Raw genomic sequence first — 21,040 nt, 5'->3', positions numbered from 1 at the left:
ACTCCCAGAGCTAGCAGGAGCATGGGACGGGTGTCAAGGTACGCTGTGAAACAGCAGCTGCACAACATAGGGTAGTGTTGCTATCTTTTCCTTAAAGAGTTGTTGAAAGATCAACACTGTAAAATGATGTAGGAAACAGAGGCGAGGGCTTTGACCTTATGGTCGTGTTACTAAAACATGTGTAAACTAGTAAACGTGAAACAAGAATATACTGCAACAAGGTGTAGCTGTTAGGACTTTCCATTACAGAGCTCATGGAATCCTTGCAAACCGGACAAAAGTGTCCTACAGACACAAATTTCTGTTTTAAACAGAGCACAAATTATCCAGCAACTTTTAGAGAGGTTGCTGTGTTCAGTAGGTAATGAAAGGCAGAACTGGAAGTGGTTATGATATAAAGGAATAAATAAGATTGAACAGTGAGATTTGCTCATTCTTAACTAACTCTGAAAGCATCTGTGAGTTTAATTTCATCGCAAATTTACACGTTCCCCGTGGTGCTTCTGAAAACAAGGGCCAGGAAAGATGAGAGTCTGCTAGGCTCTCCCACCGTAATCGTCAGGGGTAATTTCTGGCTAGCATTTCCTGACTCACGTGTATTCCGCACCTAAATAACAATAAAGTACCACCTTCCCAAAACCTAGAGTGCAGGAAAAATGCAGCTGAAGGGCAGGCACTACCACCCAGACTCAGTCTGAATCGGGTGCAGCTCAGCGTTCAAAGTCGCTCCCGAATACTGACCCTGAGAGTCTGGGACAAAGGGCGGATTAGGCAAGAGATACGGATATCTGACTATATAAATAAGACATTTGTAACCCTTTCTTCACAAACTGGTTTCCTTACTTTATTCATTATTCACGTTTATGCATATACTCACCTGTTAAGGGGTCTTACGCAACAGCAAAAACACTTTAACCTTGAAAAGTGGATTACATTCACTGTATAATCATAACTCATAAAAATGAGTACAATTCCAGTGTCACGACGCTCGAAAGGTAACGGGGAGCCCCTTCTTTCCCTTTTCAGTTGTAACATCCGTTTGTCTGACCCCTATCCAGCAGTTACCTTTTCAAGTTCATCCAGCTTTTAGCTATTTTGCTAAAGGCCTCTGAACCAGGGGCGGTCATAGCTTCAAAGTCAACCAACTGAAAAAGAAAGAAATTTAACAATGTGACCAACAGGGAGGGGAAGCTCCCTTTGGGATCCGTTCGTGTGTCTCAACACAAAACCCCAGATTGGGATTTAAACGCTTCCCTTCCAGCTCCAGCTCCGACATACCTTCCCTTTGGGAATTTTTCCTGCTACTTCCTTTCCACTCGCCATCAGGGCTCCCACAATCACTGAGTAAGCGATCACACTGTTTAGGTAAAGAACAATTACCGGTCAGTCCCAGGCCACGGACAGTTACCACGTTAGAGCTTACCACGGATTTTCCATCCTAAGAGATGACATTTTATTTCTCTTAAGAATTCTCTGGACATTAAACATAAGAATATTTTCATTTGCCTTAAAAATATTTACTAATAAAACTATTTACTGATTTACTAATTTAAGGGTAAACGTGTAAGAATAATATTTTTCTGAGAACAAAAAGTATCTTTTAATTAGGAGTTTTCTCCTCACTTGGCTTTTCTCTTGTTGTGAAAGAGTGAATTAGAAAATGTGCCTGCTTGTATTTTTAACATCTTCATGAGGCTTGGCTTTAAAACGCAATATATACGATATACTTAGTAAATGCAAACATATTAATATTATCGTTTAAACATTAAACACTGTGGCCCCGAAGACGAAACAAGCAGAACGCGTTTGCAGAACGCACTAACAGACTGGCCCGAAGCCGGCTGCGCTACGGGGACATCCCGGCATGTCCGGACTCACTCTGGATCCTGACGTCTTTGTGGCACCAGCTCTGTGCCCTGTGCCAGGCAGCCCAGGACGAAGACAACTAAGACAGACGTCTTGCCCCGGCGAGCGGACACCAGAGAGAGTGAGCCCGCCCCGAGGTCGCCTGCCAGGGAAGCCCTCACTGAGGCCGCGGCCACATGCGCTGCATCTTCGAGGGCCACGGGCGGGGCCCCCGAGGCAGAGGAGGGGGAAGCGGACCGGCGGGGGGGGGGACAGGAAGGTGTGGGCATGGGCTGGGGGCGTGGGGAGGCAGAGAGCAGGGCGGCACAGCCGCTGTGAGGACACGCGCGTGCACAGCGCCTGTGAGGGCGGCGGGCGGAAGGCGGCACGTGGAGGGCATCGCGGGCACATCTAATGACGACTGTCCCGAAGGCACAAGGTTTATGTTCCCATTTGGTTTCAATGCCGTCGTTACCGTTATGTAAGTTCCGCGTAAGGGCACGCACCCGTCTACACCGGAGTGCTCACTACGAGCCTAGTTTCCATCCACCACCACACAGGGGACCCCCTTCGCCCATGTCACCCACCCGCCCCCAACGCTTTTGTCATATTATAACAACACTTACTACCACATTTTGGAGAGTTTTACTCTCTAAAGTAGTACTTAAAGATCAAGACATTTAACTGTATTACTTTAGCCAAAGCGTCTTAAAGTCAAACATGTGCTACGATGGCATGCGCCACTCGCATGATTTACTGTGCACGGTACCAGGGAAAAGGGGAGAAAAAGAAAGCTCTACAGACGCACCCTTGTTTGAAGGACACCTGAAAGATGCCTGGTGAATTCGCATGATTTACTGTGCACGATACCAGGGAAAAGGGGAGAAAAAGAAAGCCTACAGACGCACCCTTGTTTGAGTGACACCTGAAAGATGCCTGGTGACTTCAGTAAGTAGCAAGAATTCATTCATAATAACAAAAATACTTTGCAATGATTGGTGACCCAAAAGTATTAAACGTTAGGGCTAAAGGTCAATTAATGGTCAAAACTTGGGGGCGAGGGGAGAACAGGGCAGGGTACAGTCTGGGCAAATATCAGGAATTAAAGCACAGGGCGCACACGTGCGCACACAGTGAGACTTCGAGCTCCAGCCTATAAACGCCAAGCACCTTCTTTTAAAAGTACCTTCCAAGACTCTTGGTGGTGCAGTAGATCAAGGACATCACGTTTGGGTGGACTTTGAAAAAAACCAAGAGGTCTTCCCACCATTGCTGGGGTACCTGTACCCAGGGCCCCACAGGAGATGTAAGCAAAAGGAGTGCGTTCTTCACTCCAAAAACTGTCAGATTAGAGGATATCACTCACCTGGATCCGCGAGAGAGCGGCATTAAATTATAAAAGTAATAAACTAAGGATAAGATTAAGTTGCCAACAGCATCAGTCTCCTAGGGAAAAAAAAAAACATGTGCTTATGAACTTAAATAACAGATTATAAACTCATTTCTTATCAGGTGACAAGACACATCAGAAGCATTTACATTAGGAAGAGGATTATTTCCTTCTTCTTCTACAAGAACCTACTTTCCACATCCTTGAATATTTTATACTCTTCCCAATGATATACCTCACGAGAGGGTATACATTCAGTTCGGTTTAGAGCAGTACGTCCCCAGCTGCCTTTAAAACTGCAACCGTTTCTGATAAACCTAGACATCTGTTTCAGTCTATAATGTTACTTGAAATGTCGACATATACATTGAGATTAAAATAAAACAAAGCACTTATTAATACTGAATACACTTTCTCAGACTACAGGCCTCTCTACTCCAGGGTTCTGATTAGTGCCCTACCCCCACCCACTGAGATTTAGGTGATCAGTGTACTTAATTTATGGGTATAAACTGATTAAGATCCTGAGAAACAAAGTAACTTCCCAAGGGCCACGGGCATCCATTCCAGAACGCGGATCGAGTGGCCGCTACACTCTCCACACAGTGGACAGCTACAGCGACGGAGGTGACGTTGCAGCTCCTGCTACCAAGGAGCCCCACCTTGAGTCGGGGAAGCAACGGAGGGCAGAGGTCACAGTCCAGGAGAGCATCACTAGATGCAGCACAGGTCATGTCCATTGTGGACCAACCTGTTCTCTTAAATCTTGACAAAGCCCAAATTTCTGATACTATGACACAGTCACTACATACATGTATCATTCCCCTTCCCCAGTTTCTGTACTTACTAAATACGGGAATTGTCTCTACAAGAATATTAAAAGAAATATTTACCGCTCAATTAAAGCTGATTTCAAGCATAAACTGTGTAATCCCAAGGAAAGGGTAAAGGCTTTAAGCAGTGTACAAAAGAATCAGAAGCAGCATGGATGAAATGAAGATAAACGAAGACCTACCCCGAATTCTGATGAGAGAATCAGTACTTTTCCTTTCGCTGTTAGATCTTTATAAAGTGCATCTATTTCGGCGTGATATAACTGTGTTCTTTCTTCTGTGGTCTGGGTTTCCACGGAAAATAGTATATTGCCTACCCTAAAAATACAAGAAGGTGTGTCGAAGGCACGTATGATACGGTTCAAAGAGCTAAGCACAGAAGGGTGGGGAGGGCAGCGTGGCGACGGGGGCACAGGACGCAAGGAAGACTGTCTCTGCCTCTCTGAGCAGACAGATGGGGCGTGGCTCACAGCAGGCAGCTTTTCCACAAAATACGGTTTTGCTCAGTCTAAGTGTAGGCCCTGCTTACATGAGCTTCAGCTAACACAGGAGGAGGAAACTACACAGAGTAGAATGTATTTCAATGCCCAGGAAACATTTTATCAGACAGGCACCCTATTACAATAGAAGAGCAGGGGCCGGGGCTGTGCCCTGAAAGCGAGTTCAGGGCCTCCGCTGTTTCCTTTTCTATTAAGCTTCTGCCGCATGAGCTCCACGGGAGGCTCTGTGGAGGATATAAATTCTATGCAACAGGTAGTTACTGGATAACGCCGGTACCCAAACGCTGAAAATACTCCTCAGACCCTCTAAAGGACAACACAGCAGAGCTGCCGCGTTGATGGAGGGACGGAGGGGAAACGAGGCCACAGATTATGAGCCCATGCGTAGAGCCGTAACGGTTCATCAGAGGTCCCAAGGAGAGAGAGTTGATCTGCTCTGGAAGACAGGGAAGAAAACAGGAAATGCTTGCGGAGGAAGGGGCCTGAGCCTGGGTCTTGAAGAGGAGGACGGCGATGCCAGAGCGCAGAGCCAGGAGGTGGGAGGTGACCTCGGCGAACAAGCAGTTCAGCTGAATTAGCAGGCCGGGCGCTGGCAGGAAAGTGCTTCAGGGAGGCAGGAGGCGTTGTTTGAGGCCATGATTACAAAAGGCCTGAATGTACGGCACGGGGGCCGATGTTGGTGTCAACAGGCAACGGCAGGGTATGGACTGGGGAGGGAGCTCTGGAGCCACGGGGGCGCCCCGTGGACCCGGCCTTAGGACCCGAGGATGCACGGGCCAGCCACAGGAGACCGGAGATGGAGGCATGGGTCATGAGTAGGGGTCGGAGGCCCCGAGCGAGACTGACAACAAATGGGGTGAGACAGACAGCTGAGCAAAGACGCTGTGTTTCAGGGAAGGACTTATGGACTCTTACTCGGCAGTTGCATTTCTGCCTGGGTGAAGAGGTAGGAGAAAAAAATTTCACCTCGACAGAAGACCCTGGAATTCCTTCTGGGGGGAGGATGACCCTTATTGGGAAAGTACTTTGATAAGTGGCTTGGGTTAGAGACGGAGACCTCAACGACGTGGCAGAGTCATAGAATCTGGAAGTTGCTAAACGGGGGTTTCCTCATGAAGGCCTGTGTAAGTTTGGACAAGGAAACCAGAGCCCAGCAGGGGCTGAGAGGACATGGCTCCCGCCGCTGAGCTGCCGGAAGTCCCTGATGCAGAAGTGGTGGAGCCTCCTAGGGAAGCAACTGAGGAGCGCGGTGTTTCGGGGACGGCAGTGAATGGAGAGGGTCAAGGTCATTCCACCCAGAACTCAAGGGATACGGAGGCTCCTAGGTGAAGTGTGGATTTCAGATGTAAATAAAATGATCATTAATAAAAACGGTCACTGCGGCGCTACTACTGATAAGGTGAAAAAATGGGAAACACCCTGAATGATCAATGACAAAAAAATTAGTAGCAGCAACTCTACAATATCCCTAAAATGGAATACGATGCAATTTTTTAAAATGCTTCTAAGAATAGGATATGGGGAAATGTTCGTAGTAAGGCTAGAAAACAAACAGGTTGTAAAACAATATGTACAGTATAATCTCAGTTTTTAAAGGAAATAATGATTTAAAATTTTTAATCTTTGCTTATCTGTATTCTAAAGTTTCAATAAGACTGCACTTACACTCTCATACTACTTTAAAACCTATATTTAAAAATCCAATAACAGCCTTCAACCTGCCAATCTCTCATCTTTTTTCCATTTAATGAGTAAACGTCTTACCCACGACAAACTTCAAGAACCTGGAAGAATGCTTTCCACAAACCACATCAGACATTATACTTAATATCTAGAAAGTTGTTAGATGTAGCACAGTCAGAAAATCTATCTGCTGGTGTAATAATCTAAATGTCACATTAAAAAAAAAAAAAAAAAGCTGGTTCTCGTTGCACACTGGACCTTGATAATCTCCGTTTTAGGAGACAGCCAAAGCCCAGGAGGTCCGATCTCCCGCAGCAGCGCCAAGCATCTGCATGCCTTCTGACACCAGCCCCCGTCTGCGCACCCGCACGTGGGAAGCACACGTACTTGTCTCCTGTAATAGTGATCGTGAAGCCGTCATATTCCTTCCCTTGGTCTTTGAGGCTGGGAACTTTTGTGTTCACAGTGAACCCATCCTTCGTTTTAGTATTAAACTGCTTTCGGGGAAAAAGAAAATTCACGTTACTGGTGAGATTCACTGTAAATTCCCAACTGCCACTGTGCAGCGCCGACTCCGACTTTCATGTTTTTAAGAAGGGTCACGGTGTGCCAGACACCGTGTATTCTCTGTCCTGGCCCCATGCCCCAACCCAGACTCCCAGCCCAAGTCACGCTCCCCGTGGCCCCTGCCAGAGGGCAGCAGAGAACCTCAGAGCAAAAGGTGCACAGCCTCCCTGCAATGGCAAGGCCCTGCTCACTGCTAAGAGCTCCCTTGGGGTCTTTTCTCTTGTTCATCTTAAGCGGCAGCCACACTGATACTTTGCAGAATAGCTGTGCTCAACATCCTATGATTCGAAAGAGCACCTTGTGTTTATTCTACTGCTTCTTCAAAGGAGACTCTCATCTGTCTGCAAATACTCAGAATTTTGTCACCTGAGAATTTTACACACACACATGCACACACCCCAACTCCGCAGACCACAGAGTGACAAAGCAATGTATTCTAAAGGAATTACACAGAGATCAGAGTGGCCCTTAAGGGTGATGAGTATGAACACGGCTTTCTGTTGAAAACACTTTTGACGAAGTGAAATGCCAATAAATCACTCCAGAAAAATCCTCCCCAATTCGGTTATTTAGTGTAGCCAACATGTTTTTAGGATTGACAGACTTGAATAAGAGAATCAATGGTAACATTAAAAGAGGTCGTGCTTCGCATAAGATATTGGAGGGAAAGTTTGCCCCAAAACAGCGACAGCCAGCAGGCGTTCACCAAGGTCCAGAGAAGGACATAGATGAAGGGACGTCAGCAGGAGAGCGGGCGGCAGGGGCCGAGACGGGAGGTGTCCCGTAGGAGGACAGAGACTTGTAGAGGCAGAAGGCGCTAACACTTAGTATGTGCCGTGCTCTTTCATGCCCACAGCGTGCCCATAAGACAGGACACGACCTCCATCTTACAGGTGAGGAAACCGAGTTGGTGAGGGGAAGCGAGGTGAGGTCTGGCCCGAGCTGGCACGAGGGAGTGGCAGAGTGGAAGCAGGGACCCAGGCCCTCTCGACGTCCAGTCCCCTAACTTACTAACCAGCTGCCCCGAGGGGAGCTGAGGTACATCTGAACTTGGCTTTTCAGAAAGCAAAAGTGAATGTGCTGAAAAAGTACACGTACCTTTCAGCAGAAGTACCTATATCTCAGTGGAGGCTGTCACGGCATCATATTCACCAAGCACTTTAAACACAAAGGCGTATTTTTATATACTTCCACGTGTGCCTTTAGAAAGGCCAGTGTGCCCACAGCCTGGCTGGAGGTGCGGTGAGCAAAACCACAGTGGGACGGCCACTCCCAGATGTGGCCAGACAGGCCGTGACTTTGCACTGGGAGCCAGGCACTGGGCGGGCGATGCCCGGCCCCTTAGCTGCTCTCCAGGCGACTGCAGCCTTTTGTCCATTGCGCTTTTCTTTTTAGACAAAGATATACATATATTAAAATATCCCTAAGCTGATTTTGTATTCTGCCTAATATAGTAAATTTAAATGCCTAAAATACCCACAGGACAGCTAAAGACTGAAACCTGAGTCAGGCTCTAGTTTTCCTTCTGTCTGGCACATCCAGCGGCCCTCGGTGCGGCCCTTCTGCCCCTTCGGGGGCGTCTGGGGAATTTATGGGATAATGTGGTGGCTGAGGGGACGAGGTGCTGGGGACGGCCACACAGGCGCGACTCCCACTGGACGTCCGTGTAGATGAGGAACTGTTTATAATGTAATGATTTTCTAGGCCTGGAACCAGACTCCGTTTTACACTCACACGCTAAATATTGGTTACATTTTAATACACGCTGACTTTCCTAGGAATGCAAACAGCATATACATTGAGGAAAGAGGATACTCTACAGCGTGTGGAACTTTATTAAGTGCGGTTTACCATTACAGAAAACCGTTATCGCCAACATCGTAGCTCGTGATACTTGAGTCACCAAATGACACATGGATACAGGGCTGCATCTGTCGCTGTCACGTTCACCAAGATTATACACATCTGTGCAAGCAACTGGCTACTTCTTTGTGGCTTCTCATGAAGACATGCCTGAATGTTGACACACTGAAATACATGGTTTTCTACTATAAACAAGTTACCTTTTAGAACTCCCTTACGGCACTGTGGAGACTTTTGAAAGAATTTTTTGAGTAGGTGGGATACATTCTTTATGAATTTCATTCTAGTGCAGTAAAGGGGCCATCTGAACATGTTTACTGAGTTAAGGCGGGTCTGAGAAGACTGAGAACCACTGCCTCAGTTCATGAGACCCTCACAACGAGCAGGTTGGCCGGAATCACGGCTCTCCAACACATGAGAGCCTGGGATGAGACCGGGAGAGCCTGTCAAACCCGGCGAGCAGACCGGACCCTGGGTACAGAGTCAGCTCACGGCTTTGTCCATGACGGGATGCTTCCTGGTTATTCTTTAGAAATGGATAAGCTTTGGTCAGTCATAGAAATTTCTTAATGTTTATTTGATGTAAATCAATCTCATCTACTATAGCTACAAGGAGAACATTGATTCAAGTTTTATGTTATAGTTCAAACCATTAACTGAAAAAAACCAAACCAACCTGCTGCTGGTGCATTATGTGTAGTTATGTTCCTAGGTGGAGAAAAGGTGCATAAAATTATAACTTCTTAATGGATTGTACTTTTAAACAATATAATTGCTGTCCCGTGACACGCCCTTTATCTTGAATTCCAATGTTTCTGATACTGCCACACCTGCTTTTCTTCAGTAGCATTTGCCTGCCTACCTTTCCGCCTTCAATGTTTTGAATGTCATCTCGTTGTGGGTGTTTCCTGTGAACAGAACCTAGCTGGGCTTTAAAATACCGATCTGAGATGCTCATTCTTTCAGTGAGGGCTCGATTATTCACGTCATGTTGAGACCCAGCATCCACTACAGACATTTCCTCCTTACCTTTTCCCCCCTCTCTTTCTGTGAGCTTTTAGTTGAACTGACTTTGTTTTCTTTATTCCATTTTCCTACCTTCTAGGGTCTGTTTTGTTTTATTTTCGTTATTCTGCAGAATGTGTTTTTATCAGTGTTTTCAAGTAGCACACTTTATAAAACTTAAAATACTTGTTAACAAACAGGCATTTAATAATTACGAGTTCGTTTTGTAAAAAGTACTGGGCTTCCCTGGTGGCGCAGTGGTTAAGAATCCGCCTGCCAATGCACAGAACACGAGTTCGAGTCCTGGTCCGGGAAGATCCCCCCATGCCACGGGGCAACGGAGCCCATGCGCCACAACTACTGAGGCTGTGCTCTAGAGCCCGCAAGCCACAACTACTGAGCCCGTGTGCCACAACTACTGAAGCCCATGAGCCTAGAGCCCGTGCTCTGCAACAAGAGAAGCCACCACAATGAGAAGCCCGCGCACCACAATGAAGAGTAGCCCCCACTCGCTGCAACTACAAAGAGCCCAAGCCCAGCAACGAAGACCCGACGCAGCCAAAAATAAATATAAAAATAAAATAAATTAATTAAAAAAAAAGTACTAACTGTTTCCCCTAAAAACGCCTACTGCGATTTTGATGATAAATTTACCTTCATAATTGGAAGGAGGTCTTCCACTTTGTGGACCTTTTCCAGAGCTTCTCTAACTTCCAACAATCCTTTAGGATTATTAGCTCTTAAAAAGGGAAAGAGAGATGGCAACTAAAATTAATACAGAAATTAATAATTATGCTCTCACCTTTAATTTAAATAAATCATCCTTAATTACTAGTGGCTCAATATTCAAAACAGTGGACCACAAACAAAGTTTTGAAATAATGGGATGGTTTAATCTAATGAGTATTGGGCTACAGATGAGAATTAAGGAAACAAGACAGCAGTCTGTCTAGAACATGAACTGGGGAAAACCTGAAAGGATGGACAGCCAATGTCTGTGTGGACATGCATGGGTCTGGGCTTGGTCAGAAAACCTTGATTCTCCTATTCCAACTATGAAATTAGAAGTGAATGGTTTTTCTTCCTAAAGTTGCTCAAATGGAAGTATCCTACTAAGCTCTTATACCAATTTTATATTTACTTGGTGAACTAATATTCAGAATTCCTTTTTCCCCAGAATTCTGTCCACTGTCCTGTCTATACTGTACTGCCTCTCAGTTGAGGGAGAATGAGTATTAAGGTGAAAATCCCTCATTTAATCCCTAATTAAGAAATTCAAAGAAACATCCTGCTTTGAATTCAAAGAAAGGCTAGACACTTTCAAAGAGGCTAGAAAAGTCACAGCAATGTGTGTAAGATAAAAATACTCAGTTAAGGTCCATGGATTTTGTGGCGCTCTTAAAAAGAAGGTTGATAAACGATTATGAAAGGTTTTATGATTCCAAACAGTATGTAAAAATATGACACATTTTGTTTGGTCTGTCAATAGGCTTGGTTTTCAAGTTTCATAAATATAACTAATGTAAAATACATAAAATTTATCCATTACTATGAAAAGAAAATTGAAAGATTACCCATGATAAACTAGAATTCTATCTTTAATAAAATGAAGAATTTTCTCAAAATATTCCAGGTATCTCATGTTGATCACCTGACCCCTGTAAGAAAAAACAATTAAGAATGTTTTTACAAAGAAATATGTTCCACACAATATCTAATTTCAAAGCTAATTCAAAAGGACAATAAGAGAGCTGGGAAATTCGCTTGTTTGCAGCCAAAGAACGGGAGAAACAAACACCTGTCTAAGCAAGACTGATGGTCAGCGACTGGGCTTATTCTGGTGGGAAAGGCACCAAACTCAGCCCTGGAGATGCCAAAACAGGAAGAAAAGTCCTCAGGTACTTAAACGGGGCTCAGACTTGTATGTCCCTTTCCCCTTATGGATCCTTTCCCTTTTTCGGCAATATGCTCCCTTCTGCCCCTCAGGGCTCCTGATAGCACTAGGGGCTAATACTCCTTGCTGTCCAGCTTACTAGCTGTCTTCATCTCCTCTACCACTCTAAACAGTATTTTCCTCCCGTTTCTATCCCCACCCCCATTTTTAAAACTCTCCCAGAACCTCACGTACAGCCAACACGCCGATGTACCCATCCAGCTGACGCACGTGTCCGGCAACACACACAGCCGACTGCTTCCCGGGCACGGCTCCCTGGACTCCCCGCAGGCGAGTCAAACCTCAGGTTCAGGAACTCACCCCAGCTCCCCAGTGTGTTCACCCACGTTCTGCCCTGGGGCTTCCTGGCCTACTGGGGCAACCACGTGCCCGCTCGGCAATGGGACCGCCTACCCGCAGCTTCACGCTCGCCCTCACTTCTAACCCACCCCCAGTGTTCCGACCCTGCCTTCTCAGTATCCACTCTTCCCCTCCAGCTCACTTCCACAAAGCTTTCAAGACCTCGGGACCAGTGCACCGGAATGTTCCACAACTGTCTAACCAGTCCCACGCCTCCAAGGGAAGTCGCTGCCCTCTCATCTATTCTGCCACCTGTGGCCAAAGTGATCACCCAAATGTGTAATTCTGTTCAGCTCGCTTCTCTGCTTCTGATCTCTGAATGACTCTCTTTTATTTCAGGACAAAAAGTGCCTGAGCATGGATATGTTAGCTATATTTGGGGGAAAAAAAGCTGTTTATGTTTCAGCCTCTGCCTGTCTTTCCAGCCCCGACTGCTGACAGCCCCTTAATCATAAACTAACCACCAGTCATAATGAATTAGTGATACCTCCCTGACCACGCCTGACTCACAGGTGCGGCCATGCCTGACTCACAGGTGGGTCCATGCCTGACTCACAGGTGCGGCCATGCCTCACCCCCCCTCTCTGCTTTCCATCTTTCCAAACAGCATCACCTGAAGGCTGGACTGGGACCCCCACCCCCACCCCACCCCACCCCCGCCCTCCGGCATCCTGTACACGTGACCACCACCACTCTTAACACACTACACGGTAGGCTCATAGCTCAGTGAGGTCCATCTTCGTCACTAAGCTACAAGCCTTCTGCCGTGAGAGGCTGTACGTCACGGCTCAATCACCATCGTGCTGCACAGCACATGGAGAGTGGCCTTTAGTTAAAGCTAGTTGAGTCTACCTGTGAATGTCACAAATTATTCTGTAAGAAACAGGAATATACAAGTCACAAGGGGAAAGGAAATTTATTTTCTAGGAATTAAAAAAATAAATGTCTTAAGAACATTTCCATTAAACTTAAATGTCAAAGTTGTATACTATACTATTTTCTTGATTCAGGGTTCTGGAATTCGAAGCATTTTAGATGTGACACAACTACCACAGGTGTAAAATTTACCTAAAATTAAATTCAGTGGGTCTGATACTGAAGCTGATACTCTTTAATATTTGCTCATCATATACCTAGAGGGTGGCTAAGCACATGAAGGGTCCGGTAACGAGGTGAGCACTTCACCCACGCCCCTAACTTGCCAGAGCCTCTGGACAAAACAAAAGCTCTCCAGGTAACCTGGCTCATCCTCCCAGGAAGGCAGCTTAGCACCCAGACAGCGCTTTTCATCCAACCGCCTTGGGTGTTGCAGGGTTGGAAGGGGGAGTCTTTCCCTCACCACAAGAATTCTTTAAGCCACACGATATTATCGGGATCTTATGGTAATGTAATATTCTCCATCTAATTACTTTCTGTGATGTTTTAGGGCCCTTTAAAGACTGACATCTAGGCAAAAATCTGGCACTCTACCCTTCACTTGAGTTCTGCGGCAAAGAGCCTGGAGAAGGGGCACAGCATTTCTTTCTGCGACCAGGCTAGCTCAGAGGAATGCGGGAAGGACCTTGCAGGTGCAGAGCTGATTTGTGTCAAAAAGTCACCGAGGAGGGAGCACTGGGCTGCTCGTGGTCTCCATGAACTGACGATTTAAAATAAACTCCTATGAGAACAGGAAAGATACACAGAATGCTCATACCTGATCAAATTGATGTGGTTGTTAAAGCCTCTGCTGAGACTTCGTGCTGGCATCTGATCCAACCATAACACTGGCTGGTCTGGGTCCGCAATCCTGTAAAAGGGAGCTCATTGAAAAATGAAGACCGGGGCTGCCCTGGTGGCGCAGTGGCTGAGGGTCCACCTGCCGATGCAGGGGACACAGGTTCGAGCCCCGGTCCGGGAAGATCCCACATGCCGCTGAGCGGCTGGGCCCGTAAGCCATGGCTGCTGAGCCTGCGCGTCCGGAGCTTGTGCTCCGCAATGGGAGAGGCCACACAGTGGCCCGCGTACCGCAAAAAAAAAAAAAAAAAAAGAAGACCTTATAAAACCTAGAAATGTTCAAAAGCTTTCAAAATAAAACATGTAGAGGTCTTTGGAAAACAACTGCTCAGTCCATTACATCTAAAAGTATGAAACACAAACCTGCAAATTCCAAAAAGATATTCTAACTGGACCAAGGAAGATGTCAGTACAGGTTTACTAGTAGAGCAGGATTTTTCTCATGAAAATGAGTATCAGCGGTTCCCCCTCTAAACTGTAGCTGGTTGGCCAGGCCCGCACTTCAAGCATAAGAAGACTGGTGCACTGAAGCTCGTTCAAAGGTACCACAGGTAATGAACGATATGCTCTTCCAGAGAGACCGCTTTTTCTACAACACCTCACTTAAAAATGTGCCCGGAAGCACGGCAACGATCAATTCCTATTTCATAAATATTCGTCAAGTGTATTTCAAAGAATAATGATGTCAGGAATTTCTGACAAACTGTAGAGAGGAAAACATAACTTACAAGGCCAATTATTAGTAAATAAAATGGGATTCAAAACCTGTGAACTAGAGGAGACTTAACATTTTCTGACAATGATAAGACGTCTAGCTTATTTTCACTGAAACGTCAGTTACCGTCTCCACTTCACTGCGATGTCAAACATGTCTCTCCACTGCATCAGCCGCGTTTTCCCATTCATTCGAACCTTTGAACTGGTCCACGTACGCTGTACAGCTTGCATGACTTCTAAGGCTGCCAAACCCATGGCTAAAAGAAGGAAATGTGGGGAAAACAGAGTTTGTAGGTACCCTTTAGAGGGAATGATCTTCGCCGACAACTCGGCGAAAGAATCATGGAATCTAAAAAAAAAAAAAAAATTGGTTCTGATGCACCTAGGGCCCGGACAGGAATAAAGACGCAGACGTAGAGAATGGACTTGAGGACACGGGGAGAGGGAAGGGTAAGCTGGGACGAACTGAGAGAGTGGCATGGACATATATACACTACCAAATGTAAAATAGATAGCTAGTGGGAAGCAGCCACATGGCACAGGAGATCAGCTCGGTGCTTTGTGACCACCTAGAGGGGTGGGATAGGGAGGGTGGGAGGGAGACGCAAGAGGGAGGGGATATGGGGATATAAGTATGCATATGGCTGATTCACTTCATTATACAGCAGAAACTAACACAGCATTGTAGAGCAATTATACTCCAATAGAGATGTTAAAAAAAATGACAAAAAATTTTAAAGGCAAAAAAAGAATAAAAATTAAAATAAATATGAAAGTAAACCGGGGAAAACAAAAAGAATCACAAGTATTGGTAATTTAACAGGATCATAGATGCATTACATGATGGCCTGACTCAAGCTCAACTCTATCAGAGGAAATTGGAGGCAACCTCACACTTGTCTGCTCCCAATCCTGAAAGAACTGAGGTTCAAATCCCTCCTCACCCTACAGTAAGGAGACAGCTCTGGTGGATGAGCTGTCTGATTTACAGCAATGACTGAAGACCTACCTCCTACATCTACACCAAAGCAACAGCATGAGAGCCAACGCTGGAAGCGCTCTTCTCTCAGATTCAGTGTGAATGAATCTATACATTTCTGTTCTGATCACATGGAGATTTTCAGGAAGCACAACATATGATGCTTTTCAAAAGTACAACGTGGTTTTACCAATCCTCCGCTCCTTTGTCATAAACACTCCCATTTTCAGATAGTTTTAAAATACCTCTGTGTATTCTCTTGTTTGGCAGGAAACCAGGTGTTTCATATTGCATCAGAGATCCCAAACGATCAGCTACACAAATCAGCTCTTGGACCTCGGGCTTGTAACTCTCAAAATTCTGATGTAACACATCTCTGGAAGAAACATTACGTACATGATAAAGACTTTTACCACAGATATCTGGTTATCCAGTTTCACCTGAAAAGCAGTCGCTTCTTCCACTGCAAAAATAATCAAGGAACTTCTGACCACATGATCTTTACTTCAGTGGTCTGTACCCAACCAGACACAAATTCAAAGCAGGACTCTTCATGACAGTGTGTGTACAGTCGCTGTCACGTGCTTGTTAGTAACGCTGATAACTAGTTTGCAATTCAGAAGACACGTCTGAGCCTTATTTGTTCTGTAAACCTCTCCAGAACACAGGGACTTCCTCTTTTGACAAGCAACCAAACCCGACCCTACGTCCATCTCCCGCTCCGGCCCCAAGTTACATGATGCCAAGTGTACTTGGGACTGTGTATGTGACTGCTACTGTTTACCCGCCAACCTGCTAAAAGTTTTCATAACAAAGACTGCAATTCTAAGTTACAGACTGTGTCAGCGTTCAGTAATTCACTAGGAGGACTCCCAGGCTCTGTGTACAGTTGTACTCGTGGCTCTGAGGACACAGCACAATCGTCAGAGGGAAAAGGCACATGGGGCAAGGTCCAGAGGAAGCCAGGCGCACTTCCAGGACCCTGGGGAGACACGTGGCACTAATTCCCCGAGTGAAACGCTCACTGGACACGCCGTGCCCAGGGACTGTACTGGGGGCTGACCACGTGAGCACCCCTGCCTTGCAGGTACCCTAGGCCCCCAGAGGAGGGCAGGTGTTCAGCATGAACCACACTGTTCATACACATGGCGCAGGTGCTGGGAGCCATTCTTAGCTCTGGGCACTTGGGGGTAGGGGGAGATCCCGAAATCCCCGTTCCCAGACGCCAGCCCAGGGCCAGCCTGGTGAGCAGGTCTCTCCAAGGACAGCCCTTCAGGCGCCCCCGCTTTCCTGCACATAAATATTTCTCTAGTATGTATGCTAGAGAACATACATACCTCTTTGAGCAATCTATTTGGTTTTTATTATCTTGATTACTGAAACTTACGAAAGCATACAACCTCATCACTCAACGAAAGGACCTGAACAATTATGTAGCTCTACCTACTTGTATGTCACTTTCCTGTCCTATCCTCCTGCCTCCCAGGAAGAGGTAACTTACCTTGAATTTTGTGTTCACAATTCCTTGACGTTCTTCTTTTAAAAAATAGGTTACATATGTATATCCCCAAACAATATATTCTATAGTTTTGCTTATGAGCTCTATGGTGAAAATGATGTGACCCTGCAGTGTACCAACTTGCTGTTTTTACTCAATTTTATATTTCAAAATTAGTCCACACTGTTGCTTGGGTCATTTGTTTATACTGCTGTATAATACCCCACTATGCGACCGTATCACATTTATCCGTTTTTCTGTTCATGAACATTTGGGATGATTTCGTTTTCAGTTGTGAACAAAGAAACTGCTATCAACAGGTCTCCAAGCAGACATGTGCACAGGTACATGGTTCTCTCCTGAATATACACAGGAGCGGAACTTAAAGATTGTAGGACGTGCAAATATTCGATTTTACACAATAAGGACAAACTGCTGGCAGAAGTTCACGGAGCAATTTATACCCCAGTGTATGAAATTTCCCCATATCCTCCTCCTGGTCAACACTACTATCATCAGACTTTGTATTGCTAATATTTGTTTACCTAGTGGGTGAAGGATCTCATGTGGTCTTATATATTTATGAACTGAAGCATCTTTTCATATGCTTGCCATTCACGTTTTCCCCTTGATGAAATTACCTGTTCATGTCTTTTGCACTGTTCTAATTAGCTGTTTGACTTTTATTTGCAGAAACTGTTGGTGTGGAAAGGTTTACAGTCAGTCCAATAATTGACCCTAAGTAGGTGATATGACTTTCCTATTTTTAAGATTTTTCTCTTTACCTTAGGTGTTCTCCAGTTACTTATGATGTGTCTGAATGGATTTTTTTTCGTTTACCCTGCTTTTTTTAAAAAAAATCTATGAATGTGTTTCCTTCGTTCTGGAAAATTCTTAGCCATTATTTCTTCACATACTGCCTCTCCTCCATTTTCTCCTTCGGGAGTTTCAATTACACACACAAGTGTTAGCCCTTCTTACATTTTACGTATCTGCTCTCTTTCAAGTTTTCTAACTCCTTGACTCTCTGTGCTCTGTCTTCCAATTCTGCAATTTTCTCTCAGCTATATCTAATCTGCTTTTTAGCCTGTATACTGAATTCTTCATTTCAATGATTATATTTTCTATTCCTAGAGCTTATGTTTTTGGTCTGCGGCATGTGGGTCTGTGGCATCTGTCTGGTCATTTTTTATAATCTCATGTCTCTTCCTCACGTTTGTGATCTCTTCATAATTTCTTCAAGCATTTCATTTGGAGTTATTGTAGAGTCTGTTTTCAACAATTCCAATATCTGAAGTCCTTAAGGGTCAAAGTCTATTGTTTGTGGCTTCTGTTGATTCTCACAAATGGTTTCGGTCATCTTGGTTTTCATTCTCACACTAATGATCTTAATCTGTGGGAATACTGGGGGTACAAGTTGGCACTAATTTCTCCCCAGGAAGGATCTGCGTCTGCTTCTGTTGAGATCCTGGGAATGCCTCCAATATGGGATCACTTTAGCCCTTTGAAGGTCAACAAACCCACCCCGCCAGGTCTCAAGGCACTCCACTGGATAGGATGCCTTCTTCCGTTAAAATGTGTTTACCATCCATCACTGTAGTTTGAATACCTTCTCTTTTCTTTCTTTTTAGGCATAGAGGGAGCCGATCTTTACAGATTTTTCCTAATTTTTAGGACACTGCTAGACTGCCAGGAATTAATTTCTATTCTAAATCTAATTGTTCTGTAATGGGATAGCCTTTTAGCATATCCATTTTGCCATATTGCAGCAGTATTGGCCAGTGCTGTAATTTCAAACTTTTAATATGTTAAGAAATTTGTTTTAAAGTAACATGGTAAAGGAATAATGCATATCCTTCTTGCTACCAAGAAGTATAAGTACATTTGAAGTTACCCCACATTAGCAGGGAATGTCGCGCTAAAAGGAAAGACGATGTCCAAAGGTAAGCTAAAAGAAATATTTGCGGACATATCCAATTCAAAAATAAATTCATCAGAAACATGAATAGAAAGCCATTTACTGACCAAGAGATATTATGATGAACTTACAGCTCAGTGTTGAAAAAGAAAAAAAAAATCTTCATTTAAAGCACTCACTTTGAGAGTTGCACTGACATATATACACCACCAAACGTAAAAGAGATAGCTAGTGGGAAGCTGCTGCATAGCACAGGGAGATCAGCTCGGTGCTTTGTGACCACCTAGCGGGGTGGGATAGGGAGGGTGGGAGGGAGACGCAAGAGGGAGGGGGTATGGGGATATATGTATACATATAGCTGATTCACTTCGTTGTACAGTGGAAACTAACACCACATTGTAAAGCAATTCTACTCCCATAAAGATGTAAAAAATAAACAAATAAATAAAGCACTCACTTTATGTGGGGTTGCAGCCCTGGCTGCTCTTCGTAGTCTTCTATGAGGAAAGGCAGATTCTTAGCCCAGTGGTCTTTAAAGCTCCCGGGCAGGTCCGCGTCAATGTTATATTCCGTAAGGGGAGTATCAAGGTGGGCATGAAGATATCGAGAATACTCTGCAGATGGGAAATGGGATCTGACACACCCGGATATGCCAAAGAGACGGTTTTTATAGCTAACTGTAATTTTTTATAGCCAGTCTGTACAAATACTTCATAACAAACCGTTATTTAATTACGAGGATTCTGGGACTTCCCTGGTGGTGCAGTGGTCAAGAATCCGCCTGCCAGTGCAGGGGACACAGGTTCAATCCCTGGTCTGGGAAGATCCCACATGCCGCGGAGCAACTAAGCCCGTGCGCCACAACTACTAGGCCCGCACTCTAGAGCCAGCGAGCCACAACTACTGAGCCCACATGCCACAACTACTGAAGCCCACTGCGCCTAGAGCCCGTGATCCGCAACAAGAGAAGCCACGGCAATGAGAAGCCGGCGCACCGCAATGAAGAGTAGCCCCGGCTCGCCACAGCTAGAGAAAGCCCGCGCACAGCAACGGAGACCCAACGCAGCCAAAAGTAAATAAATAAATAAGTTTATTTTAAAAAATTACAAGAATTCTAAATGGAGACTCCAAATTTTAGCAAGTCACTCTTATATGATAACAGAGGTGGCCTGCCACTGACTTGAGTTACCAGGGTCAAATACAAGCCAGCCAATCAGGGTCCACTTCGACTAAATTTTAACCACCTTTCCATAAGCAACACCAAAGATCTCACTATTCGATTCCAGAGTCTGGCAATGCAAGTTCAGTGTTAGACAGAGCCTGCTTCCTTCTCAACTAATAGATCTACTGACTACGTATGCGATTTCATCAACTGACTGACCAACTGCTGCTTATCTCTAGGGACGCGGTGTAGAAAAAACCAGGATATGGAGTGCCCCCAGCTTCAGTCTATAGTTCACAAGTCCAAGTTCTCCTAAACCAGGAAAATAGAGGGAATTACAATTTAGAGTAAAGAGCTATGCTGTCGAAAATGTAATCCCTAGCCAGCTGGCTACTGACAATTGAAGGGGTGACTAGTGCGGCTGAAGCACTGAACTTTAGATTTTACTTAATTTGAATTAATTTAAACTTAAAACTGATATTTTATTCAATTATTAGAAAACTGCCGTAGGTTTGGAACAACTTACGTATATCAGTCTACTTTTACAACTTTAAACTTTATGAAATCTACGTTCAGATCAAGTATTTCCAATGAAAATTTAGCGTCCAAATTGAGATGAACTGTAAGTGTAAAACATAGGTCATATTCAAAGACTAGTACCAAAAATGTAAAACATCCAATAAAGAGTGTTTTCATATTAATTATATATTGAACTAATATTGTGGAGGTACCGAGTTAAATAAGATAAAATATATTATTAAAATGAATTCCACCCGTTCGTTTTTACTTTTTTTAATTTTTTGCTGTACGCGGGCCTCTCACTGTTGTGGCGTCTCCCGCCACGGAGCACAGGCTCCGGACGCGCAGGCCCAGCGGCCGTGGCTCACGGGCCCAGTCGCTCCACGGCATGTGGGATCTTCCCGGACCGGGGCACGAACCCGCGTCCCCTGCATTGGCAGGAGGACTCTCAACCACCACGTCACCAGGGAAGCCCCCGTTTTTACTTTTTTAGTG

At 45.0% G+C, this 21,040-nt stretch overlaps 1 protein-coding gene across 7 annotated transcripts in view; it reads right to left on the bottom strand.

The window, feature by feature from the left end:
• TTC13 (tetratricopeptide repeat domain 13) overlaps window positions 1-21,040 on the bottom strand; it is a 70,171-nt gene that overhangs the window by 1,166 nt on the left and 47,965 nt on the right. For 3 of the 7 annotated variants that reach the window (XM_019941592.3, XM_033841985.2, XM_004310245.4), the window contains 11 exons: window positions 19,322-19,478; window positions 15,694-15,824; window positions 14,594-14,726; window positions 13,673-13,765; window positions 11,261-11,344; window positions 10,341-10,425; window positions 6,639-6,745; window positions 4,251-4,386; window positions 3,212-3,291; window positions 1,279-1,357; window positions 1,066-1,145 (listed from right to left, as the gene is read on the bottom strand). In XM_019941592.3, the coding sequence (XP_019797151.1) occupies window positions 1,066-1,145; window positions 1,279-1,357; window positions 3,212-3,291; window positions 4,251-4,386; window positions 6,639-6,745; window positions 10,341-10,425; window positions 11,261-11,344; window positions 13,673-13,765; window positions 14,594-14,726; window positions 15,694-15,824; window positions 19,322-19,478 (1,165 nt within the window). Of the gene's footprint in view, window positions 1-877; window positions 1,146-1,278; window positions 1,358-3,211; window positions 3,292-4,250; window positions 4,387-6,638; window positions 6,749-10,340; window positions 10,426-11,260; window positions 11,345-13,672; window positions 13,766-14,593; window positions 14,727-15,693; window positions 15,825-19,321; window positions 19,479-21,040 lie in introns of all 7 variants that reach the window. The other 4 variants (XM_019941591.3, XM_019941593.3, XM_019941594.3 and 1 more) reach the window with 2 other exon arrangements.

This window comes from Tursiops truncatus, chromosome 16 (assembly GCF_011762595.2).
Source record: "Tursiops truncatus isolate mTurTru1 chromosome 16, mTurTru1.mat.Y, whole genome shotgun sequence".
Lineage (NCBI taxonomy): Eukaryota > Metazoa > Chordata > Mammalia > Artiodactyla > Delphinidae > Tursiops > Tursiops truncatus.
Note: the sequence above shows the minus strand (reverse complement) of the source record. Positions and strands in the feature narration are given on the sequence as shown.